Consider the following 25,833-nt stretch of genomic DNA (forward strand, 5'->3'; position numbering starts at 1 on the left):
CATTCATGTGCCGTTTTTGCTTCCGGGCATTTCTCCATGGGCTTGGGGCCTGCGTCCTCGGGGCCAGCCGGGCTTGCACGGGCCCCTGCAGCCTCCCCGGGGAGGGAGCGCCAGGGGTCTGAAGACTGGCATGATGGGGGTGGGGTGGGGCTCCGTGTGATAACGAGGGAGCAGGGGTCCCAGGTGGCAGAAGGAACCCCAGATGGAGGGGTCAGTCAGTGCTCACGCCTGGTGGGAGCGAAACAGCTCCCAGGGAGGTGGGCTCCATTCCGCCCTCAGAGTTGGGACGGTCAGAGACTGACAGAAAGGGCTGGTGTGCCCGCAGGACCTTCCCTGGGAGAATCGTCACTTGCCCCTGCTGGGGGTGGCGGGTGGCGGTTGTCTTGGCCCAGTTGGTACTTCTCGCCCGCCCACCTTCCCTAAGGGGCGCGACAGCACTTCCAACCCCCAGGCCCACCTCCTCGGGCCCTCTCTGGCCTGAGTGGGTCCAGACCACCGTCTCAGTCGCTCCCGTGTGCCCCCAGGGTGGGGCTTGGTGAGCACCCCACCCCACCCCTGCTGGGTGCAGTCCCCCACCGCCTCAGAGGTCACTTAAAAGCTGGGAGCAGGCGAAGACGTCCTATTGTGGTTTAACTTCTCCCCTGGCTCCTGGGCCACCCCCCCACCCCTGAGCCCGGCTTCGTCCTGCTAGTAGTCCTCCTTCTGACCGTGCGGCCCCTGAGGGCCGAGGGCCATCGTTTGGGGACATCCTGATCACTGCCGTGACCCCAGACAAAGGCCGCGGGGTAGGGGTGCCTGTCAGGAACGCCCCCGCCCCCCCCAGCCCCCCGCCCCCGAGCGCCCTGCAGTCTCCGCACTTGGCAGCTGCCTCGCCCAAGGCCACCAGGGTCAGCGGCAGAGCCCGCGGCAGCAGCGGGTGGACAGAGCCGGCGCTCCCTCTCTGGGCGCTGCCACCCACCACCCACAGGGCCGAGAACGACGAGGCAGCAGCCGTCTTTGAAGCGTTTACTTAGCTCAGGTCTGAGGCGCGTGGACATCTGAGGGGGACGTGCGTAGGGGCGGGCAGAGGACAGTTAAACGCGTGCATGGGCCGAGGTGGGTGCCGCGAGCTCTCAGGGCCGGGCTGGGGCCGGCTCTCACCCCTGGGTGCCCGGGGCGAGGCCTCTGCTCCAGGCCTGGCATGGTGCTTGCCGTTCAGGCACGGGGCACAGGCAGGTCCCCACGGCTGCACCGTGTCCGAGCGGCTGGGACGCCCGGGACCACGGGGGGGCGTGGGCAGCGCTGCGGCTCGGCCTTGGCTACCAGACGCGGCACCGCACCGGTGGGTGCATGGGGGTCCCGCGGGCGCAGTGGAACGCGGTGGAGAAGGCGGCCAGGTTCTGCAGGGAGCCCAGGACCCTGCGGGCAGATGGGGGGGCCTGAGATTGCCGGCCAGGCAGGGTGTGGGGGCCTGGGGGTGTGGGGACTGCTTGCCTGTACTTCAGGGGACTGTGGACGTCAGTCTTGATGGACTGGACCGCGAACTCCGGCCGGTAGGACCCGCACCACACCTGTGAGCACACGGGGAGCGTGGCTGCAGGACCGCGGAAGAGGGGGCGAGGGTCTGCGGGGAGGGGCGGGTCTTGGGGATTGGACGGGGGTGGGGGGGTGGGGCTAGAGGGGACCTGAGCAGATGGAAGGGACCTGGCGGGGGGTGGGGAGGGGAGAGTGGTCTCATTCTACCGCAGGCAGAAGGGGTCCCCCTGTCTCAGGCTGCTCCTCCTTGAGGGGTGGGGGTGGGGCAGCAGGGGCCTCGTGCCCTCCACAGCCTCCCCTGACTCCTCCCCAGCTTCAGCCCCTCCCATCCTTTCCTCCTGGAAGCCTTCCAGGCCTGTCAGGCTTTCCTGCCCACAGTGTGCCCCACAGTGGGCCGCTGGGAAGGGGATCCATGGCTCCTACCTGGGCGTAGTTGATGAAGAAGATCTGGTCGAAGGTTAGTTCCAGTCCCGGCAGCTGCTGGTCCTGACCGCCTTCTGCGATCCACTTTAGGTAAGCCTGCGGGCACCAACCGGGCTGGGCACCAACCGGGCTGGGCACGGGTCTGCCCTCCCTCCGGGGCCGCGCTGCCTGGCCAGAATGGAGGGCTGGCTCTGAGGCCTGTCCCGGAGTGGGTGCGGCCTCTGTGCTGAGGGCCCTTTCAGCACCTCAGGGAAGGCGCTCAGCACCTTAGTTACTCAGTGGCAGGGCTGTATATGGGCTCCCTGCCCAGGCAGCCCCCACGGAGCACCCACCTAGGATGAGCTCCTGGCAGTCGAGGGGCCCAGATACCCCTGGGTTTGGGCAGGGGGCAGTTTCTTTCGCTCTCGGGGCCCTGGACCCACCTTGTACGCCTGCCGCACCCCTCCGTTGTCAGCGATGTTCTCCCCAAGGGTGCTGAGCCCGTTCACCTGCGTGCAGGAGACAGGACGGCGGGCAGCGGCGCGGCCTCCCCCACCCCTCCCGGGGGCCAGGGCTGCAGGCGGTCCCAGCCCCGGCGCAGCTCGCTCACGCTTTGCCGCTCCGCCAGGTCCCAGGAGAAGTTCCCATATTGCCGGACCATGCACGCCGCCTGCTCCTGGAAGCGCTGCGCGGAGAAGTCGCTCCACCAGTCCAGCATGTTGCTGTTCCCGTCGAAGTTCCGGCCTGGGTGGGGGCAAGGTGGGCTGTCCGCCAGGGACCCCAGTGTCTGAGCTCATGCCTGTGAGCAGAGCACGGCCCGGCCTGCTCCCGGGGGCCAGCGCGCTGTCACGGGACCGGGGCTCAGGCCCTGGGAGGGAGGGGGCTTCGGTGGTCTCCCAGGCCACCCTTGGGGTCAGGGCCTGGGGTCCCAGGTCCTAGGGCCCCAGAGGCCCTGTGGTTCAATAGCCCTTCCTGATGTCTAAACTGTAAACCCGGGATACGGGTGGGTGTGGTCCTGGGACATGGGGCTGCCCTTGGAAGGTGCACAGGGTCGCCAGCCTCCCTGGGTTGCAGCTGCAGTCCCTGTGACTGGTGACAGGCCACTAGGACCAGGCAGGGGGGCCGCACCCAGAGGGAGGAGGTCTGAATGTCAGGTCAGCGCGGCAGCTGGCTGCCCCGGAAGGACACCGGGCTGGGCTCCGGGCTGGGAGTGTCGCCGTTCTCAGCTCACAGGCCCAGGGACCCAGGGAGCGGGGGCGGCAAACACGGGGGCGTCAGGATCAGGCCCCCAGCCCTGTGCCCGGCTTAGGGGGCCAGCCAGGGCCTGAGCCTGCCCTTCAAGACCTGCGCTGCTGCCACAGATCCCGGGCACCTGGCAAGGCCTTCCTGTGTCCTGGGCCTTGGAACTCCCACCGAACCACAGAGGACTTGGGCGGACAGCCCCAGGGCCTTGTCCCAGGATCCCGACCTGGTCCGCAGTCCCTGCACTCCGGGGAGGGGCTGTGTGACCTGGGGGTGCAGCCCTGAAGCCCCAACCCCGCAGCAGCCTCTCACCATTGTCGTCAAAGCCGTGTGTGATCTCGTGCCCGATCACCATCCCAATTCCCCCGAAGTTCAAGGCCTGTGGCTGCTCCTTGCTGAAGAAGGGGGGCTGGAGGATCCCTGCAGGGAACACTGCCCAGGCGGGGGTGGGCGGGGCAACAGAGTCGCTGTGAGTGAGCCCACCCCCTGGGTGCCGGGGCCTCTGGAGTCCTAACACGGAACCCTACAGCCTGGGAGGCGGAGGGCAGGACACACGCCCCCGTTTTACAGTTGGGAACGCGGAGGCTCAGAGCCCGGGGGCTGAGGTAGGGCGGGCCCAGCACCCTAGGCCAGGCTATCTGCACCTCATGCTGCCTTCCTTCCGGGGGGTGGGGGCTGCTGCCCTGCCCCAAACCCAGACTGGGCAGGGCGGGGTTCCTACAAGTGGGAGCGATGGCACCTTCTCCCCTTGAGAGAGCGGGCTGGGGGACCCCAGGAGGAAGGGGGCTGCCGAGGCGCACCTCTGGCAATGGAGGGAAGGGGGGCAGGGGGCGGCCGTACCAATCTGGTTCCGGTTGGGAGAGTAGAACGCGTTCACCACGGCAGCCCCGATGATCCAGCTGGGATGAGTGAGCGGGTCACGGGCAGCCCTGGCCTCAGGGACCCTCCCTCCGGGCCACCCCTGCAGCCCTGCACTCGCTGCCAACAGCCAGGGCAGGGGCGGGCCAGTCAGGACATTCGGCGCCTCCCTTGGCCCCAGAAGCAGGGGTGGCTCTGAGGCCGTGTCCGCCCTGGCCCCCACGTGCTGTCCCCACTCACAGGTTCTGGTCCACTTTCTTCCGCAGCTTCCTGAGGCTCTGCTGGGCCCCGGCCTTGAGGTTCTGCAGGCCGTTCTCAAAGTACAGGTGCTCTGAAAAGTTCAGCTGCAGGAGAGGGGCGCTCACTGCCGGCGAGCAGGTCCGGGGAGGGGGCAGGTCAAGGGCGGCTGGGGGCTGGTCTTGGGACTCGCTGGGCAGTCCTGCCCGGGGCTGACAGGCGCGGGGGCAGGCGACCCTGACTCTGCACACTGACGTGTCTCTGGGCAAGTCTCTTTGTCCCCTGGGGGCCTTAGTTTCCCCATCTGTAACAGGGCAGCGCCAGGGCTGAGATGCGGGCTTTCGAAGGCCCCCTGGCTGGAGACGGGGCGCACCTTGGAATACTCCTCGTCCAGGCGTTTGTTCCTCTTGTCCAGGATGTAGTCGGGGTACCCAATCTGCACCCTGATGCTCATGGCCTGAAGCAGAGAGGGGTGGTCCACATCTGCCCTCCTGGGGGCACCCGGCTCTGCCCTCACCGCGTCGTCGGTAAGGGACTGAGGGCTGGGCCCCTCCCTGCAGGCTGCGGAGGAGGTTTGATGGAGCCAGACTGGGGGGGGCCTCGGCCCCAGCCCAGCTTCTGCACCCCCTAGCCAGCCGGGGGTCCGGTGGGGCTGGGGCTGGTGTGTCACTTGGCTGGTGTCACCCTGGCCCAGAGGGGCTCCGGGTGGGTGCCGGCCTCACTCCTGAGCGCTCCGCTCCCTGAGGCCTTGGTCTCCCCACCCACTCTTGGGGCGCTTGGGGGTCCGCAGGCCTGTCTCTGCCCACAGGCCCCTCCTGAGCCCACCAGCCCCAGACCCCCTGCCGTCTCTTTAAAGTGAGGGGAACGGAGATCACCACCTGCCCTGCCCTGCGCTGCCCTCTCCTGTCTGCCAGGAAGCCTCCTGCCCACCTTCTCCTGGGCCTTCCTCTTGGTCGCCTCGTCCATCCAGCTCAGCTCGCCCAGGGTCTCCACGAAAGCAGCCCGCACCTTGTCGATCAGCTCTCTGACCTGGGGGGCAGGGCCCGGGGGCTCAGGCGACCAGCCCCACATCTCTGCGGGCTCCGGTCCAAGGCCGGCCCGGGCTGCTGTCTGCGCCCGACGTGGGGTGGGGGTGGGCGGGATGACCCTCCTAGGGCAGGGTCCCTGCTGCTGTACTTTGTCCTAGGGGTGCCTGGGGCCCCCCACCCCCGGGCACACGGAACACTTTCCCAGGCAGCCTGCAGGGTCCGGGCCCGGCTGAGGGCCACAAGCCCCGACGGACAAGGGTCCCCCAGCCTCCTGCTGCTGGGCCCCAGGGCAAACGTGTGTTCCCAACACTCCCCTGCCCCGAACACACCCGTGCTGCTGGGGGGCAGGCAGGGCCCCCTCTCTGGGAGCTCTTGTTACAGTGCCCCCTGGTGGCGATGCGACCTGCACCCCCCCCCCCTAAATCTGCACGGGGCCAGTCCCTGTGGGTGCTGTGTGGTCCCCTGACGGCGTCACGGGCCCGAGCACCCACCGCGTCCTTGCTGTGTCTGGAGAAGGCCGCCGCGACGTACAGGGAGCCCACGGCGCTCTCCATGTTGCTGTTCACGTAGCCGACGCACTCCTGCCAGCGCGCCGCCCCCTTGGTCTGGCCGTACAGCGCCTGGCGGTCACCGGTGCCGTCACCCTCCCTCCCTCCCTCCCTCCATTCCTTCCTCAGTCATTCCGCTGCGTTTGCTGACGACTCCCTGCACTCGGCCCATGGGGTGTACGGGGTCACTCAGAGACTCACCCCGAATGCTGGGCACGGGCATGGGGAGGGTCAGGTGTGTGGTTTTGAGGGAGGGGCTCCAACCCAGGCAGGAAGTTGGGAATGGAGGGCCCTGCCCAGCCCCAAGCTCCTCATCCCCTGTCCTTGCCGGTCTGTGTGGCCGGACTCTGTCCTCCAGGAGGGCAGCCCTGTCCCCAGGCTGGCAGTGACTCCAGAGTGGCCCTGGGGACCGTGCCCGCTCAGCCACCAGCTCTTGGGGTCCTGCTTTTCTCATCACCCAAGAGGTAATGAGGACGTTGGCCCATCGGTCCCCAGAAGCCCCAGGGTACAAGATGGACATGTGTCCCCATCCGGTTCCTGACCCCAGATCTCAGCTGGCCCCAATTTCTGACCAGCGTGTGCCCCACTTTGCAGGACCGTGGGGTTCCCTTCCCCCAGAGAAGCCAGTGTACCCCTCCCCGTCTCCGCAGAGCTCTGGGATTCAGCTCCCTCCCTCTTCCTGGCCGGCCGCCAGCCCAGCCTGCCCGTGACCTGGGGCTGCGCGGGGCCTCTGCCTGCCCCTTGCTCTGCACAGAACCTCGGAGCCCCCCGACTCCTGGGTCCCTCCGCCCCTGCGTCAGTAGGGACGCCCCACCCACCCGTCGTCAGTGCCTCTCCTGGAGTCACGTACACCTGGGTGCTGGTGCCGCCTGTGCTCTGACCCCGCCACTCCCAGGTCATTGTCCCAGAACAGCCACCATGACCACAGGGCCCTTGGCGGGTCCCCTGCCTCCACGCTCCCCCCTGCCCGCCCCCCAGCAGCCAGAGTGGCCTCCGGCCTGGACCCATGTAGCAGCCCCGCCGGCCCCCTGCCCCTGTCTCTCCACCACCGTTTCTGCCGCTGGGGTCTGCCCCAGTGTCTTAGCTCACCCGGGCCCTGATGGAGAGCCCACCCGCCCTCCTGCCCGACCCGTGGGTTCTGAGACGGCAAACCTCTGGCTGGCTCGCTGCCTACTGTCCTGCTGCCCCAAGCGGGCAGGTGCCGCCTTGGCCTCCGCCGGGGCTCTGACCCCGTGACCTCAGCCCCAGCCGGTGCTCAGTACCCTGAACAAACCGAGGGAGCGACGGGGGCTCGGGGACGGGGCCGCAGCCAGGACGCACCTTGAGGTAGTCGGCGCGCGCGTCCTTGTAGCGCCGGCTGAGGCTGCTGATGCGGTCCAGCACCAGGCGCCACACCAGGTAGTTCTGCATGGTCCTGCGGGCCGGGGCGGGGCGGACACGTCGGGCGGGTGCTATTTCCCGGGAGGGACGCGGCCATGGGTCCCCGTCTGCAGGTTCTACCCACACCAGGGCGTTCAGGGCAGTGGAGAAAACCTCCAGAGCCTCCCCCAGATACAGCCCGTCTGGCCCTGGACATTTGGGGTGCTCAAGGAGGGCCTCCTTTCTCTAATGTGAGGCCGTGAACTGTCCCCCCCGCCCCCCGTGCCTTGGGCCTCAGTGCTCTGTGGGCTCTCGCCTGAGAGGAGCAGCTGGGGGCAGGGGACGGCCGGCCACCCAGGCGGAGCACTCGGGGCCCTTCCCTGGGCTTCACCTGGGCGAGAAGACATCAATGATGTCTTCCAGGTTCTGGAGGTAGGGGGTGCCGTAGACCACCACCTCTTCATGGGGCAGCAGCTGGATTCTGACAGAAGACAGCACCGATTGGATGAAGAGGGTCCAGTTAAAGCCCTGGGGGGAGAGAGCTGCGTACAGGCCCGGGCATCCGAGACAGCCGCTCCCCCAGAGAACCTCCAGGAAGGAAGCTGGAGCAGGTGCAGACGCTCAGAATCAGGGGACGTCGGGGGGCGGTGACATTACCACGGAGCCGACAGTCGGGGACGGTGAGAGATGCTGATATATCTGAGAACTGGAGTGTAATGGAAAGATTCCTGGGAAAACACAGCTTAGCAAGTGACTAAAGAGAATAGAAAATATAAGTGGTGTCCTGCGTAATCAACCAACGTCCTTGTGCCTTTGGCACTAGGCTGGGTGTCCCAGCCAGTCCTGTGAGACAGCAAATGGGAGCGGGGCAGCAGGGCTTGAGAGGGAAGAAACGGAACTTCACCGAGGGCGTGATTTTGTGCGCAAGAGACAGAATCGAAGAGGACGTCCAGGTGTTGGACCCGGCACGGGCCCTGGGTGACAGCGCTGGGGACATAGCCGTATTCCTGGGTACCAGCCGCAACGGGGCTACACCACATTTCCAATAATATAAAAAAACAAAGGACTACCTCTCACGGAAGATGTGGGAGGTCTTGGCATAGAAAGCTATGAAGCCCGCTGAGAGAAACAGCTGACCACGTGAACAGATGGGAACATCTGTTAGGTTCATGGACCGGAAGACGCAACAGTAAAGAGTCTGTCTCCCCCAAATTGATACTTTGATTCAGAGCAACCCCCACCAAATCTCCACAGGCCTGCCGGTGGGATCGGCAGGCTGACCAAGTTTTGTAAGAAAATGCAAGAGACCAAGAATAATCCAGGGGACTCCGAAGGACAAAGGACTTAGATGTCCCGTGTCGAACAGAATTATCCGAAATGTGGCAGCGGGGGCGCGGGGGTCGGCAGACAAAGGGATGTCAGACACACGCAGGCAGACGCACTGCGCAGCACACACGGATGTTTGATTGTGAGCAGAGGTGCCGGGGAGGGGTGGCGGGAGTCTTTTCAATAAATGATTTCTTCGTTGCTCTCTGTAAAAAATAAACTCAAGGCCACCCTGGCGTGGGGACCACGGTTTCTCAAGCAAAACACGAAGAACACTGGCCATGGAGAGCAGGCGGACCTGCCTTTGATAAGCCAGTAATTGGACTATTTTAAACTCTGGCTGTGGGTCTGACCGAGCCTCCGACCTTGGTTCTGTCCCAGTCCATGCCCTCTGCCCTCTGCCCTCTGCCCTGCAGCAGCCGGCAGTGGCTAGAATAGCACTCCCACCCCCACTTCTGTAGAGACAGCCCCTCCGGGGCTCAGCTTGTGGCGAGGGGAGGGCCCACGGGTCTGGCACGGGCCCCTCTGTCGGGAGCAGGCGGGGCCATGGGTGGGCAGCGTCTTGCTGGGGTTCAGAGCGGGACGGTGGTGGGGTCTCCCCAGCTTGTTTCCTGCTCAGGAAACCGGGGTCGGCACAGCAGCCTCCTCGCGGATGGAGGGCCCCCCGCTCCGCACTGCCCGGTTGACACTTGCTGTCCCAGTGGGTGAGTGTCCCTGTCTGAGGACCAGTTCCAGGGCCCTGCTCAGGGCCGCACGTGTTTCTGCGCTTAAGTGAGAGGCGGGCAGCAGAGAGGCCTGGGCGGGGTCTGCCTCCCGCCACCACCAGGCGCCGCGTGGCCCCCACCTCCGCCCCCCAGCCCCCCGCCCAGACTCACCTTCAGGCCGAACTGGTTCTGGAGCTCCCACACCCCCGTCCTGTGGTACAGGGCGGTGACATCGTGCCTCTCGTCCTGGGGGGCCGTGGCCTGCATGGGGGCCGGCGGTGACCACGGGGTGGTGCCCAGGGCCCCGGTGTGTCCCGGTCCCCTGCCCGCGGGCCGGGCCTCACGTTCGCCAGCCGCGTCTCCAGCTCCAGCACCTGCTCCATGTCCTCCTGCACCAGGTGGCTGTCCTCGGGGAGGTTCCCGTCGTCCCGCAGCATGCTGGCCACCGACACCATGAGCTGCAGGTAGGCTTCGCGGACCTGGGCCGGAGGACGCAGGATGGGGTCCGGTGGCCCCCAGGGAGCTCTCTCTGGGGTGGGGGTGGGCCTGTGCATGGCACGGAGCCGGCTCCCAGGACGCGGGCCACCAACCTCGGCCGGCGGGCCACGGCGGCACGCGGGGCACTGCCGACGGTCACGCCCTCCCGGGCCGGGCCCTCCGCTACTGCTCACACTCCCACAGGCCTGCCCGGGGCGGCTGCGCCTGCCTCCCAGACCCGGTCCTGGGCCCCCAGCCAAGGCCGCGCCCAGACAGCTCAGGGCCGAGCGCCCGCTCTCCCCTCCCAGCCGTGCCCCATGCCCCCCGAGCTTCCACGGCACTCGGAGGCTAGGCTGCCGGGCTGCCTGGCTGGCGTGCGTTAGGTGCTCGGTGAAGGCCCGGGACTGTCCAGGGTGGTCGGGCGCCAGCGTCAGGGGTGGGCTGCCCCAGCCACGCTTGCCTCAGCCTGGGGACCGGGAGCCGGGACTCGGGGGCACATGCCTGCCTCGCCCGCTGCCTTCATGCCCCAGCCTGGTGCTCTCTCAGGGCAGGCGGGCACCCCGGGGCCACCGCAGCTGCCCGGCCTGATCCGGGGCTGCCAGGTGGGAGCCCTTCCCGGGGCCGGGCAGCTGCTCTGAGGCGGGTCCCTCGCTGGCTCTGCGGCCACACGGCCTCCAGTCACGCTTGTCCTTTCTCACGGCCGCCTCTGCCTGCCGCGGCCACGTCACACCCCCGCCTGTCAGCATTCTGCGCCCTCCCCTTCCTTCCCCGTCTCCCTGTCCCCACGGGCCCAGGTCTGTCCGCCTTGCCACTGTCGGGATCTTGGGTTCCTCCATGTGCAGGAGCAGAGTGGCTGAGGGGACAGCCCCGTGCAGAAATCTCACGGTGCGATGGGTCTGGCGGGCTGTGCCCCTCAGGGCTGTGGGGCTGAGCTTGTCCCCGAGGTTCAGGGACAGTCCCAACCATGGTGACAAAGCCTGTCCCCAACCCAGAGCTCCAGGCTCCACCCACGCAGGTGCTCACAGAGGCTGGCTGTGGAGCCAAGGGTCGAGCAGATGTGCAGGGGAGCGGGGACCCCAGTGGCCTCAAAGTGACGGGGGCCTGGGGCCTGGGGTCTGGCCCGGACTCACCTTCTTGCTGCTGCCCTTCTGGAAATAGTAGTCCCGGGACGGCATGCCCAGCGTGGGCTGGTCTATCTGGAGACACAGAGGTGTGACCCTGGGCCAGGTGCTGGGGTCCCCACAGCCTGGCCGGGCCCCGTCCCTTCCCCAGGACTCAGAAGCAGGGCGGTGCTGGGCTGTGTGCAGGTGCCCGTGCCCAGCTTGGTGGGTGGCGGGCGGAGGCTGCCGGGGCAGGACTGCAGCGTGGGCTGAGGGGCGCGCAGCCTCCCCCAGGGGGCTCTTGGGCCTCTGGCCGAGGCCAGCGGTGGGGCTCTCTGAGGTCAGGCTGGCTGCCCAGGTGCCAAAGGATGGAACAGCTCCTCCCGAGAACCCACTCTGCACACGGGCCTCTGACCAGGACACAGGTCATAGGCCGCTGGTCCCCCAAACCGCAGACATGGACCAGAGCAGGGCCCTCGGAACACCACCCGGGGCTCGTCTGCCACTCTGGCCATGGCGCCGGCTGTCTCCCTGCTGCGAGAGCCCAGCCAGGCGCGGGGACCTGCCTCCCAGCCCCGGCCCACCGCGTGGTTCATACGTAGATGATGTGTCGGCTGGAGTTCTGGTCGTCACTCCAGACGAAGAGGTCGATGAGGACGCGCTTGTTGAACTGCGAGTTCATCAGGGCCAGCTGCTGCTCCAGCTCCCACCCGGGGCCTGGGGAGTCAGTGCCCCGCGCTGGAGACCGCACGGGTGCCCGAGGGCCCCGCCCAGCTGCGCAGGGCACAGTGCATCCCGGCGCCCTAAGCCGAGACCTCGGGGGGCACAGGGGACCCCTGCACAGCTCACGTGTGGGCCTGGGGGCTGGGGGATGTGGGGGATGCCCTTCTCCACAGTCCACAGGGCACATCAGGGCCCTGGAAGCGGGGGTGTGCTGGGGGTCTCCAGCCCCGGGTACACTCCGTTTCCGCCCCCAGGGTGAAGAGTAGAGGCCACTCCCAGAGCTGGGAGCCCTGGGTCCCTGGGCCTGGGTCTGGGAGATGAGTCTTTCCCAGGGGTCTGGAAGGGATGCCCCTCTTCAGAGCTGGAGCGGACAGCCACAGGGGGCCTGCCAGCTGCGGGTGCAAAGTCCCCAGCCTGGGCTTGGAAGGCCTCGGTGCCAAGGGGCCCCAGGCTCAGGGTGCCCCCTGTGAGATCATCCTCGCCCTGGTCTTACCTACAGAGTCACTCCACCCCTCCGTGGCCACCGGCCAGCCTCCCACTGCCTCGAGGGTGTCCAGCAGGGGCTGAGAGTCGCGCTCCTCTATGACGCCTGGGAGAGGACGGAGGGGCTGTTCACCTGCCCAGACCCGTGGGGGTGCCGCACGGCAGGTGCCAAGCCTGCCCTCCCGCCAAGACTCTCCCACACGGAACATGGAAGGGCCTGTAAATGGGACGTGGGTGTGACGGGGGTGTGGGAGCTGACAAACACACAGGGGCCACCAGGTACAGAGGCCGGGGCGGGGAGGACAGGCCTGGGACTGCAAGCAGCCGGCGGTGAGGGCGGGCCAGTGGGGGGCAGGGCTGTGGCCGGGGCAGGCAGGGCTCAGAGCCACCCCGGCCGGACAGACTAAAGCACCACTTCTCCAGCTCAGCAAGGAGCTGGCAGGACGCATGGGGGACCTCGGCTCAGAGACAAGGCGAACGTGGGGACACAGAGTGTGGAGACAAGGGAGATTCGCAAGTGGAAGGCACAGGAGTGCGGGGCGGGCGGGGTAGGGGAGAGCCCCGTGGGGACATCGTGCAGCAGGGCGCCTTTATGGCAGGCCAGGGGTGCCCTCGGTTCTGGGTGGCCCTGCTGGAAGTGGGGACAGAGCTTAGGGAGGCGTCATTGAGCGGTGGGGTCTGCGGGGCTGGCTCCTGTGATGGTGGATTGGTTTCCTGGCAGAGACTGGGGCTCAGACTTGGGGTTTTAGATGTGGCCTGGCTGTTGTCCTTGCGCCATTGAGTCTCGGGCTGGGAGTTCCGTGCAGGTGGGAACTCAGGAAGCCCCCGTCACCTGCTGGCGACTGCCCAGGCTGGATGGACGGACCCCCTGCTTCCAGAGGCACAAGTGATGAGCCTGGGTCTGCGCCCCAGGAAGCTGGGAAGCCCACCCACACAGCGGGGGGCCCAGTGAGAAGGCAGCCCAGCCCCGGGACACCCCCAGAAAAAAAGTGTGTAAGTCCTCGTAATAGGAACCAGAGCACTGAGAAATCCCACAGCACACAATGCTCACACACAAACATGTGTGCACACATGTGCACACGCACACATGTGCATGCATGTGAGCACACAGATGTGTGTACATGTGTGCACATGTACCCACACACCTGTACACACACATACCTACACACACACCTATAATCGTTACCCCCCCCATGCACACACAGACAAACACACTCTTTCTTGACCGGCCGGGGTCAGGCCCCAGGGCTCTCTCAGGCCCATGGCACACCCCCTCCTTAAATCCAATTAGCAGGAACCCTGCTGAGCTCTGTCCTCTGTACTCAGTCGGGGTCCTCAGCCCCCCTGTCCCCAGGTGGTGTCTGACCACCTGCCCCATCTTCCGCAAGAATCCCGTTAGGCTGGTTTAGCCAGAATCTCCCCCTCTACCCATGGCAGCTCCTCCTGGGAATTTTCCATCCACTCCACCGCCCCCCCTCCCCCGCTCCTCGGCGACAAAGCCCCTATTGGCCTCCTTGCTGCTGGGAGTTCCACCCCCCCGCTCTGCAAAGCCCCATGACGGGGGTCCCATGCTGTCCAGAGGGCCCTGGGCAGTCTGCCTCTCCATTTTCAACAAGTATCAGGAGCAGGTTTTTCTTTAACACACACCCACACCCACACTCACACACATATGAGGGGGGACTCAGAGAACCCAGAATTTATTTACAAAAATGGTGTATTTATTCTCACACGTTTGACCTTCAGTCACCTGCAGAGTCCTCTCCACTGGAAGCAATGTGCCTACGCACAGAGACGTTTCCCCCTGCTCGGCACAGCGCCTGAACTCACTGGTTTTGATGCCTTTAGTGCTGCTGCTGTTTTTTGTTTCGCCTTCCACGTTGGCAAAACGTTTCCCTTCGAGGACTTTTTTCATTGGAGAAACAAAAGGAAGTTGCTGGGGGCGCGGTCGGGGGGATAAGCAGCTGGGGCACGGGACCAGGCTGTTTGTGGTCATGCCCTGCTGACCACTCCGTGTGGCCCGGGCAGGCGTGCCGTAACCCACCCGTCATGGAATGGGCACGCACAGTGAGTCTTCCAAACAAAAGTTCACTGAAGCCGAACGCGGCCTCTCACAGCGATGCCCGCTGGTGCACTGACACAGAGGGGCTCCCAGAACCCTCACCTGGAGGGGGAGTCTGTACTACAAGGGGCCCGCCCTCCAGAAGGTAATTCTGGGTTTTTGGGTGCCCCCCTCACACACACACACACGCACATACAACACTCAATACACACACACATACACACAACACACAGCCCCCATGCATGACACACGCACACCCACATACATGTGCACACACAGCACGCACGCATAGACACATGAGTACATGCACCACAGCACACAGAAACATGCTTGCATGGTGCACCCATGCACATGCACACAGACGCACCCATGAGCACACACCCACATGCATGCACGCACACACATGCAGACACGTGCACACACGTGTGCAGCGCACATGTCCTGGGGCTCCCAGCCAGGTTCCTCACTGTCCTCCTCTTGCCTGAACAGGATGTGGCCTGTGCTGGGGTCAGGGTGTGAGCGGGGTCACGGTCAGCTGGCAGTAAGTCCGTGCCCCTCAGGAAGCCTGGGCACGGTGGCCGGGGGGGGCACAGCCCACAGCCCTTCCGACCTGAGCCCCGAGTGGCACCCCCTTCCCCACGCTCTGCTGCAAGGGCTGGGGGCCCAGCGCTAAGGAGGGTCCCAGCCGGGCAGCCCCGGCCCCACTCACTCTCGTTCATGCAGGAGCGGTACAGCGTCTTCGCCTTCTGCACGGCCGGCCGGTCCGTGGCGGCGGGCTTCTCCAGCACCCCTGCGTGCCCGGGCGGAAGCTGGGTGAGGGCCTGAGGAGGCTGCTGGGGGGCCAGGCCAAGGTCCCGTGCTCCCGCCATACTGGGCGACAGGCGGTCCCTCTGCCCCTGCTGGGCCTTTGTCCCAGGGGGTCCCGCCCCTGGGCCCAGTGGATGGAGGGGGGCTCACAGGCCACCCCCACGGGCCCCGCCGCCGGCCTTGAGTGGGGTGGGCGTGCAGCCTCAGCTGGGGCTGCCCCGGTCCTGCCGCCTCACCTTTGAGGGTGACCTCCAGCTTGTCCCGCAGGATATCGAAGACGCTGTACCGCGCGTCGGTCTCGGGGATGACCTGCCGCCGCAGCCAGCCCCCGCATGCATACTGGTAGAAGTCATCACAGGGGTCCTCAGACGGGTCCATGTTCTGGAGGATGTTGGCGGCTGCTTGTCCCCAGGGGGTGGAGGGGAAGAGGGGACACCCGCTGTGGACCCCTGGCAGGCTGGCCAACATTCCCTCGCCGCTGTGCACCCTTCGCGGCGTTAGTCACCCTCTCTGAGCCTCAGGAAAGTTGGAAGCAGGGGATTCAACCTCTGGAGCCACCATGTATCAGCCACGTGACCTTGAACCCCTGTGACCTTGAATCCCTCTATTCCCTCCTAATTTCAGGAAGCCAGGAGTCCTAGCAGTGGGGCGGGGGATGGGCTGAGACCACAGGCTCACGGGAGTGTCAGGAGGGTGGCCCTGCTCTGTCCCTGGAGCCCCATGTCCCGGGATGGGAGGAGGGGCAGCTCTTCCCCACCACCACCAACGGGGGGTGTCTTCTGTTAGAGGACATGGCTTTGCCCCCGGAACCCCAGGACCTGAGTGGACAGGGACCATGGGGCCCCGCGCCTGGCTGACTGCTCTCAGCGGAGGCGGCCGGGCTGGGCCCCCCTAGGACCCCCAGAATTCTGTTCCATGTGGTTGGCCCCTCACAGGAAGCACCCGCAGGAACACCCATGACCCCACGTTTTTTTCACTAGTGTTCCCTTGCACCATTTTCACTGTTTTGTTTTTTATTTGCAACTGGCAGCACGTGACCCCCAATTTTAAGATCAGTTCCTGGGAGAACACCTGACTGAGGATGTACATTCGTGAGACCTTTCTGTAAATGCAGGTGCTTCTGGGAGGGGAATGGGGGTGGCTGGGGAGTGAACATCGGGGGCAGGACCCACTTCCTTGGCCTCTGCAGAGGCAGAGCCGCCAGGCCTGCCCTCTGTCCCGGTGACGGTCTCCCTCCGGGTCGCTCCCCTTGGCCAATGCCGTTGCAGCGCAGGGCTGAGGACGGCGTGGGGGGAGTGGGCTCACCTGCTATCACGCAGCCGGGGGTGGTGCAGACTCTGCCCTCCTCCCTGGACGCTTCCACGGCTGTGGGCAAGGAGCAGTGGGAGCCCCAGAGAGGCGGGCGAGCAGGTGGGGGCAGGGGGTGGGGCACTGCGTCGGGGAGCGGGGCTCGGCCTCCCCACCACCACTGGGCCCCAACAGCGGTCCAGCCTGGCACCCCGAGGGCAAGTCCACAGGGCCACCACCCGTCCTCCCTGGGTGGCCCAGGCCTGGGCCCTGAGTGAGGGCGAGCCCCCTGCAGCTGCCCCAGAGCCCAGGGCAGAAGCCGGCCACTATGCCTTCCTGTCTTTCTGCCCTGCCAGCTCCCAGCCCGTCAGGGGCCCACTCCTCCAGGCAGCCTGCCTGCCTGCACCGCCGGTTCTGCCCACCCCGACCCCCTGACTCCCTGACCCCCCGACCCCCTGACCCCCTGGCCCCCAGACCCAATTCCCCCGCGCCCTCCTGCTAGTTGTATGGGTGTGTCCCTGCCGGGCCTCAGGGGCAGCGCCCAAGCCTGGGGGCAGTGTGACCTGTGCTGGCTCCCAGCCCCCGGGCACAGCCTGCCTCCTGCCACTGTGCTCTCTTTCCGGGGGGCCCGGGTCGTTCTGGGCAGGGCCCCCTGCACTGCCACACACGCGGGGTCTGCAGGGGGCACGGCCTGGCCGAGGGCCCCCGCCCGCCCGCCCGCCCCGTGGGTCTGGTGGGGAAGGCGAGGCTACCTCGGGGCGCTCGTGCTACAGCGATCTTCTCGAGCCGGTAGGAGCGCAGCCGGTCAGTGAGCGGTGGCAGCTGCCCCCCTGGGGAGAAAGGTGCGCTCAGCCCCTGGCTCAGCCTCCTGCTCCCGGGCACCGCAGGGACTGCTGGGGAGCGTGCTGGCCTTCTCCTCCGTGCTGGGCCCTGGGGCGCTCCCATCCCCGCACGGGGCCACCGCCCGCCCCCCTGTCGTGAGGGCTCATCAGCAGGGTCCCAACACACAGGGACCCCAGCAGAACTCATCTGAGTGGGAGGGGGCTGGGGGCTCCCGGCTTGCCAGCCCCAGTCCCAGGGCCCCTCCCCCGCGGGCTCCCTGACCTGCTGGGGCTCAGTGGGTTCCATGAGCCACCCTCAGCTCTGGCCTCTCCCCCTTCACTGTCTGTTGAGAGTGCAAAGCCACCCTCCCTCCTCCCGCCCTCCCAGGGAGCTGGGCTCAGCCGGGTCAGGGCTGCCGGCAGGGCCGAGTGCGGGGCCAACCCTGGCCACCCCGTTTTCAGAGGCGTGGGCAGCTCTGAGAATGCTGGATGCTCCCTGGGGTGAGGCGGTGGGTTCTCCTTCTGCCCATTGCTGCTCTTTCCTTCGGTCCCCTGTCCATCCACTCAGCCAAAATCAGCGGGGTGCTGTGAGCCAGCTCGGCGCTGGGCCCTGCCCTCAGGGAGCCCCCCGTGCAGCGGAAGTGGACAGAGAGCTGCGCGCTGCACCCGTGGACGCAAATCCGAGCTCCAGAGAGGAGAGGATGGTCCGCAGGCCAGAAGCCCAAGTGCGGGGCCAACGGGTACCGGTCCCGGCTGCCCCGCAGTGTCTGCCTGTCTCAGGGGCCCAGGGCCCTCAAAGGCCCACACCCTCGGGGACAGAGGGGCAGGCCCTGCCAGGAGAGCAGGCCCCTGTGGCCCCTGTCACTCAGCCATTGCTGGGGGAGACGCAGGCCTCTGCTAGAAGGAGAGCCGGAGCTGGGGGAGCTGGTCAGAGCCTCCTACACCTGCCTGCAGCCTGGTGCGAGGTGCGGGGTGGAGGTCTTCCCATGACCCCCATGTGCGCAGGGTGGCAGTGAGTGAGGGCAGGGGCGGATCGGGAAAGCTGGGAGAAACCTTCCCACGTGAAGAAGCCGGCAAACGTGACTCATAACAAAAAACCCCCCCGAACAGCCCACAGACTTGGTGAGCAGAACCAGAGTTAGGGAGCAGGGTGTTTAAAGTAACCATGATCAGGAGGGCTCTGTACAGAAGGTGGAAACATATACAGGTAATTGATAAGTTATCAGATAAATGGAAACTATAGAAAACGGAATGTAAGTGTAATACAAGTGAGTGGAGATGTTACTTTATAAGTTAATGGCACACTGCCCTGGCTGGGGGCGCTCAGTGGGCTGAGCACCGGCCTGTGACCCGCAGGGTCGCTGGTTGGAACCCCAGGCAGGGCACAGGCCCGGGTTGTGGGCCAGGTCCCCAGTTGGGGGCATGTGAGAGGCAACCACACACTGATGTTTCCCTCCCTCTCTGTCTCCCTCCCTTCTCCTCGCTCTAAAAATAAATAAATAAAATCTTAAAAATAAACAAAGGTTCTCTTTTTCTAAAAAAGAAAGTTAGCGGCACACTGCACCCATAACCAGAACAAATTACCAGAACTAGACAGGTAAGTTCATGCTGCCCCCATGCCTGTGTGTCTCTGCCATCGGCCCCCTCCCCGCCCCGCCCCACGGTCCCAGCGCGGTGGCCCCCGTCTCCTGGTGGGGACCTTTCCGGGGTTTACAGACTGCAGAGCTGACGTAGATGAGAGCCACACTTTCCACACGGGCTTTTCACATGTGTTGCCTCAGTGATCACGGAAACCCAACGGGGACGTGGGTGCTGCCCATGAGTCCCGGGAGGGACAGGGGCTGGACTTCCAGCCCCAGATTCTTATTTAAAAATCTGTTTCTCCAAGCCAGAGAAAGAAGCAAACACAGCAAAGCCCTTTGTCACAGAAGCTGAAGAGGCACGGAGCCTTCCCCCTCCCCCGCCCCCTGCTAAAGTGGGCGCCGCAGGAAATGCCGCAAGGAGCCCCTCAGGGGCACCTTCTCCTTCGCTGTCACAGGGGGAGCAGCGTCAGGGCACCCTGCCCACCCACACCCTGCCCTGTGCTCCGTCACACTCGCACGAATCACTGTAACACGCAGATTGTTTCCACAAAGACTCGACATTGAAAACATAGTTTTGACATTTCCTGTGAACGTTTCGTTCTCTCCCAAAGGTCAACTGTGATTGGAATTGGCCTTGATTTAAATAATTTCTGTTTCCTCCCTCTCCTATTCCTGGCTCTCTCTCTAAAAAACGGGGGCTGCAAAGCACTTTGCTGGGCGGAGAGCGACCGTGGCCTAGACAGTGCGTGACCGCAGACTGGCTGTCCTGCGGCCGTGGGGTGTGCGTTTACACAGGCATGTGGTCAGGGAAAGCTCGAGCTGAGGGTTTCCCACCGTCCCCGCTGGCCGCGCCCCGGATGCGTGGCGGAGGCTCACACGTGTTCCCAGAGGGGCTTTCTCAGCCGGGTCGCACGGGGTTCCCACGGGGGAGCCGATGGGAACACGGGTTTACAGTAATGAAAAGAGGAGCTTCCATGAGGGAGAAGTAACAGGCCGACCGGAACCCAGGCAGTTCACACGGGGGCTTATCCGACCCAGACATGTGGAAGGTGGCCTCGGGGGCCCGGATCTTGACCCGTCTCTGCAGGTCTCCGGGCTGCAGACTCTCTGCTTCTGCAGAGGCACCGCACGGAGCTCCTCCTGCCTGCCTGCACCTCCTCTTGTGGGGGCGGGGGTAGTGGGCCCTCTCGCCCCCAGGGGCCAGGCGGACACCCACTGGCCGGCACGAGAGTCCAGGGTCCAGAGCCTCTGCCCAGGGTCTGAGGCCGACACCACACTGACGGTCGTCACGAGGGACGGGGCAGGAAACTCAGCACCAGACGGAACTGGATGGGCGTGGGGGTTAGGGCAGGACCGAAGGGACAGCTCCGCCTGGGGGCCAGGTGTGACACAGACAGAGACTGGGCCGCGCATCGGGAACCCCACTGGCCTGGCGTGAGCCCAGCACCGGAAGCAAGGGCAACCCGCCGGTTCTGCAGGAACAAAGGCTGGAGGGAGGCCCCTCGGTGTCCCCGGTACCCAGGACTGCTGCCAGCTGCAGCGAGGGCAAGGGCAAGGGTGACAACCTTGGGCACCCCAGGCCTGCTTCTCTAAGCGTGAAGCTGTGCTAGCCTGTTGCTGGAGGGAACGCAGCTGCGGCCCTGACGGTGACAACAGTGACAGCCAAACTCCAAATCAGGGGACCCCTGACTAGAGGAACCCAGCCCTTCACGCCGACAGACTGACAGTGGAGCGGCGTGGCCACTCATGGTGCAAATTCTCTTCGCCTCAGGCCCTTCCTCTCGGCATGGCCCGCCCTCCGTGAAAATGTGCGGGACGCACAAACAGAGGCAAGAAAACGCAGCCCATCGCTGCAGGCCCAGCTGATCAGTAGCCCGGGACTCAGACGTGGCCCGCGATGGACGCCATCAGAGGGGGGCTTTAAAACCACTGTGATTAACAAGTCAAACGATCTAGCAAACAGATAAGAAGTTTCAGCAAAGAGACGGGAACTATCAAAGGACACACACGGAAATATGAGACATGAAGGGCACGTGATGAGTGGTGAAGGGCTTCTGTGGTCAGCCAAGGCAGCGGCCGCGGCCAAGGGAACCCGATGGGCTGGAATGCTGATCAGGGTCAAATGGCTTCACAAGGGGTAAATGCGTAACAAAAACTGAACAGAGCACCCAGACACTGTGGGATGACATCACGCCACCTGCCTGACACAGATGCGGAGTCTACAAGAGACAGAGAAAGGGGCAGAACAAAGACTAACAAAGATAATGGCTGAAAAATGTTCTAAATTAGTGAAAGATAATAAAGCCTCCCCCGCCAAATACCCCAGAAACAGTATAAATATTCAAATACTCACACACGCTGCCCACCCCTAGACGCACCACAGCAAACTGCTGTAAACCAAAGAAAAGGGAAAATCTTGAGGGCATCAGAAAAAGAAGAAACGTCACAGAGGAGTCAAGAGGAAACAGGCGACTTTTCACTCACAACTATGGGAGCCGGAAGTCAATGGAGGGGATGAGATGGGGGAGGGGTGGGGGATGGTCAACTCAGGTTTCTATACCCTGAGAAAGTAACTTCTAAAATTCAGGTGAAACAACGGCTTTTCGGGCAAACAAAAGCCGAGAGAATTCATTCCCAGACCCTTTAACTACACTAAGAGTTAAAGGGAGGAAAACAATGCCGGATGGGAATCTAAACCTTCATACAAAATGCAGAGCACGGGGAACGGTTAAAAAAAATAATAAAACTGTGAGTGAACTTGGTAAGGCTCACCGATCCAGGGTTCCTGGCACTCTGGAAGGATACTGACATACCTTCTATATCTGTGGGCGCAAGCCAGAGTCCCCCACCTGCCCTCAGCCTGATCATTGCTACGCAGAGCGAGCGTTAGCTTCTTTCCCACAGTTATAGACCCTTGGGCCGCAGAGAGGAACCGGGTCTCAAGGGCTCAGCTGGATGCCCTCTTCTGAAAGGAGCAGAACCGCGGAGAGGGGGTAGGTCGCCTGGGCCGGGGGCCGGGGGGCGGGCAGATCTCTTTCTGGGCTTCGCCTGAGCTTGGACGCTTCCAGGACTTTGCCACTCAGGCGTGTAGCCTTTCGTGGGAGATCGCGACCTGGCGCACCTGCGCAGCATTAACAGCTGCTCACGTCTAAGCAACTGTCTGCAGAAAGGATAAGAAGATGGGAGAAGAAGTTTAAGATTTTGAAATGTCGTTTTGAATGGACCTAGGCCTGGGGTGATTACCAAGACGTGCCACGTGTGAATATGAGTGCCTGGACTCATGTCGCCTGTCACGGTGTCCCGCAGGGAAACGTGTTTTACAGGCAGCAGGCGTGGACAAACACAGGCCTGTAATCAAATAATCTGACGGCAAGAAAATGCCTTCAGCCGGGGAGCTGTTAGTAATGAGAAGGCCAAACAATAACAAGGGGGGAAAACGGATCCCAGCTGCCCTTCAGAGCTCAGCTGTGCAAACTCCCCAGCAGAAGCACCCGAGCGATGGCGGGGTTTACCCGAGGCCATGCTGCGCCCGCGCCGGGAGCGCGGGGGCCTGGGACGCCAAGGACCACACCCAATGCTCCGTGGTTGCACCCGCTCATGAACAGCACGGCAGAGGTTTTTCCACGCGCTGTTGAGGCACTAAACCACTGGACCCTCGAGTGAGCCTCTAAGGTTGTACCACGTTCCGTCCCATTCTGAAGACGAGGAAACCGGGCCATAAAGGTGTGAAGAAACCTCCCGGGCCACACGGCTGGAACGAGGCGGGGGCCGGGTGTGGCGACTTGCCCAGCCAGGCCGTCAGACTTAGGAGTCGGGGTGGTAACCCCGGCCTTGTGCCTCCCAAGACCTCACACGGGTGATGGAGAGAGGGCTCCAAGTCGGGGTTCTAGACACAGGAGCCGGCAATGTTTTTCTGTAAAGGCCGGACAGTGAGAATTGAGGCCTGTGGGCAACACGCAAGCACCCACAGGTGACGCGCCCGTGAATGGCGCGGCCGTGTCCCAGTAAATCTTTACATTTCGCCAACACAGGCGGCAGGCCGGTCTCCTGGCCTCGGCGCAAACGACAGACGCGGCTGCCCCGAGGAGCAGAAGCCCGGGGCGGGAGGACTGCGGGCAGGAGACGGCGTTTCCCTGTGTAATTTCAACTTAAGAGAAAAAAATTTTTTTTTCATTTTCTGAAAAGGGTTTATCTGTAACTTTAAAAATAACAAATATTAAAACAAAGCATCGATGTAACCATGAGAAAGATAGAAACATAAAGCCTCCGAGCCGGAGGGGGGAAAGGGAGTGAAAAACAACAGCGTGATCCAAAAGGGGGCAAGAAGAGAGGTGCAGGCAGCGCCAGGAACACGGCGGGGAAGCCGGCCTCGCGCGGGGGAGGCAGACGGAGGACGAGGGCCTCCAGCCGCAGCCGGTGCACGAGCGACGCTGAAGCCAAAGACACGCAGTTTCCGTGAGGACACTGGGAGAAATGGAGGGCGCTAATGCCGACGAGCATTCCCTACTAAGTTTCTATCAGACGAAGGAGAAGTTAGAACGGAACGGAACTTAGGGCAACACGCAGCGGTAAGACGGGAGGGGCCGGCACGTGATCACACGCATTGGAAGGCACACGAAGTCTACATCTGTGTTCACAGAACGAGGCGACCTCGGAGCAGGTAACCGGACACCTCACTTAACTACGGGAAAGTGGGTGCTTCTCCAGGGCAGGGTTTTAACACAGGCATCTCTCAACAATGAAAAGATCAAGACAATGGAAAAAGCAAACACAGAAGATTTAATGTCTCTAATGGGTCTGTCCGTGCCTGCATCCACGTCTGTGTCTATCTGACAGGGGCTGGCTCTGTCCCACAAACACACTCGGATTATTTATCAAACTGACCCCGGGTTAGCCCACGGGTTAGCAAGACTCAGCAAGTATCAGAGAATCAAAATCCCATAACTCACGGTTTCTGACAGCAAAGCAATTAAGTTAGAAACCAATTTAAAAAGGTAACTAAACAAATCTCTGTGCATTTGGAAATTAAAATAAAACATTTCTGAATAACTCTTGAGGCAATAAAAACATCATCGTGGAAATGAAAAATGTAGAAATAAAGAATTACACCGCTCATAAAACCTTCCGTGAACTCAACCCGAGGCTGCGATCGACTGGGGGATCATTTCTGGGGGTGCAGGCCCAGAGTCCTGACTGGAGCCTCGGCAGACCCCACTTGTAGTTATGGGATGGCGAGGAGGGGGAGGCAGGCTGGGCAGGGACGGTCCCCCTTGTTGGGGCGGGCTTCGCCACTCCTCACTGCCCAGGAGAGGCCAGGGCCCCGTGCTCCCCACAGCTGAGGTGGGTGGGTTCAGCCCTGTTCCCTGGAACCCTCTAAGCCAGGTGTTTGCAGGCTGGGGAGCCCTGAGCGGAGGTGTTCTGGGGTTCAGGCTCCCCAGGGCTCTCTGGGTATCGAGCGACCCTTCCCCTCCCCCGTCCCACGCCCACGGAGCTGGCAGTGCCCATCTACCCTGGCAGGAGACCCAGGGGGGCCGGAGACCCCCGCCGCTGCACCTGGGCAGGGGGCCACCTCACTCGCAGGCGGACCTGCTCTGGCTCCCAGAAGCAGCCTTGCCCGGGGCCGCCCGGATGGTCCCACTGTGGCGCTGGTGCAGGCGCGCTGGCTAGTGGGGGACATTCTAGTACCAGGTTGTGGCGCCCCATTGTTGAGAGACCTGCAGGTTCTCCCGAGCCCACGGGGTGAGTGAGGAGCACCGGCCAGCGGTGCACACCTGCCGCCCCCGAGGGCGCAGCTGGGATCTGACCAGGTGCCTGGCGCCCAGGGGCACGCGCATGAGCCCCTGACCTGGAGGGGGGCAGTCCCGGCTCCTTCACAGGCCTGGGAGGGGACAGGGGTGGGGACGGCTGGTGGGGGCCACTCCTCCAGGGCAGCCCTGGCCGCCCCTGCATCTCTCCGGGACCCCAGCCTAGCACCCTCCCACCATCTTCCAATAACGCAGTCTGTCTGTCCGGGAAGCCACGAGGCGCCTGTGACCTTGGCCTCCCTGGGGCCAGGGGAGGAGGAGCCCTAAAGGCTCTTCCACAGGTGGCCATGGAGGCAGCAGGAGACGCCGCGGGTCCCAGCCTGGAGCGCGGGCTCCTGCTGCTGGGCCGGCTGGGAACTGCGGCGCGTGGCGAAGGGACGCGGCCGCCGGAGAGGCCTGCCTGGTCTGCAACGCTCAGCGTCCCGCAGAGCCAGGCGCGCTCCAGAGCCGGTCTCTGGGCAGAGACCTCTGGAAGGCGGCCCAGCCCCCAGCAGGTCAATGACCCCCCTGCCCGCCCCACTGAGGAGTCCGGCTCCTCCCGGTGGGCAGCACGCAGCCCCTTCAGAGGGCCGGGGGCGGGGGGCTGTGAGCCAGCGGGGGGTGGCGGCCTGGGGTAGGGCGCCGTCACTCACCTCTGCTGGGGGCGTAGAGGAGGCGCAAGGCCACCAGGGCGCCCGTCGCCAGGAGCAGCAGGAGCAGCAGGCTCCCCTCCAGGAAGCTGGGGCGCTTCTGCCCTGGCCGGCCGATCTCCACCATCCCCATCGGGTGTTCGAGCTTCCCCGTCACCAAGTCTCTAGACAGGAACGGTGCAGGGTGAGCAACCCCAAGGCCAAGGGCCGGGGCAGTGTCCACCCAGGGCAGGGGAAGCGTGCTGTGGAGCTTGAGGCTGGACGGGCCTGACGCTTGCTGGGACCAGGTGCCAGGTCTTTTCGGGGTGCTCAGCCCTGACCTCCATTGCCGAGTCCTTGCCCGGCCCTCACCCCGTGCGGCAGGGCTTCCCACCCCTCGCTGGACTGGAGTCCCTGAGTGCCGGGGCCCCTGGGGGGCAGCCCAGCCTGCTGGCCCTGAGAGCAGCCTCTTCCGAGGGTCGGCCTCTCCCAGGCTGGTGTCCGGCAGGGCCTGCTCCGGGGACTGTACTGTGCTGCCCACGGCGTGGGGTCCCCGCGCCAGACCCAGGCTCCTTGTCCAGGTCAGGGGGCTGCTGCTGGGGGGCCGGCCTACACCCGTGTTCACATCTGTATGCAAATTCCGAGCTCGTGCAGGTGTGTGTGCAATGAGTGTACATGTGCTCCGTGTATGCGTGTGTGTAGATAAGTGTGTGCACGTGCGCACGCCTGCCTGGGAGTCACGCACATGTGTGCACATGGGTGTGAGTGTGCCCATGTGTAAGCACGTGTGTGCACAAGCACACACGTGCACGCTGGTGCGCGGGCCCCTCCTCTGCTGGTACCTGGAGCTCTGCCGCAAAGG

At 64.3% G+C, this 25,833-nt stretch overlaps 1 protein-coding gene across 2 annotated transcripts; it reads right to left on the minus strand.

Moving 5' to 3' along the window:
* Nucleotides 1-1,000: 1,000 nt before the first annotated feature.
* On the minus strand, nucleotides 1,001-25,137 carry MMEL1 (membrane metalloendopeptidase like 1). 2 transcript variants are annotated; one of them, XM_090271441.1, is made up of 23 exons: nucleotides 24,996-25,137; nucleotides 16,908-16,985; nucleotides 16,174-16,233; nucleotides 15,105-15,266; nucleotides 14,771-14,851; nucleotides 12,013-12,108; nucleotides 11,395-11,513; nucleotides 10,827-10,892; nucleotides 9,564-9,698; nucleotides 9,391-9,480; nucleotides 7,581-7,717; nucleotides 7,151-7,244; nucleotides 5,774-5,902; nucleotides 5,185-5,283; nucleotides 4,628-4,711; nucleotides 4,258-4,361; nucleotides 4,000-4,058; nucleotides 3,472-3,591; nucleotides 2,528-2,661; nucleotides 2,361-2,426; nucleotides 1,939-2,034; nucleotides 1,474-1,550; nucleotides 1,001-1,398 (listed from the first exon to the last, which is right to left on the minus strand). In XM_090271441.1, the coding sequence occupies exons 1-23, from the start codon at nucleotides 25,123-25,125 to the stop codon at nucleotides 1,299-1,301; spliced, it is 2,316 nt and encodes a 771-aa protein (XP_090127567.1). In that variant the 5' UTR covers nucleotides 25,126-25,137; the 3' UTR covers nucleotides 1,001-1,298. The 2 variants fall into 2 exon arrangements, with proteins under 2 accessions (XP_090127567.1, XP_090127568.1); XM_090271442.1 differs by lacking the exon at nucleotides 16,908-16,985.
* Between the last annotated feature and the right edge of the window lie 696 nt (nucleotides 25,138-25,833).

The sequence above is a fragment of the Furipterus horrens genome, unplaced genomic scaffold (assembly GCF_987537825.1).
Source record: "Furipterus horrens unplaced genomic scaffold, mFurHor1.1.pri manual_scaffold_3, whole genome shotgun sequence".
In the NCBI taxonomy this organism is placed as follows: Eukaryota; Metazoa; Chordata; class Mammalia; order Chiroptera; family Furipteridae; genus Furipterus; species Furipterus horrens.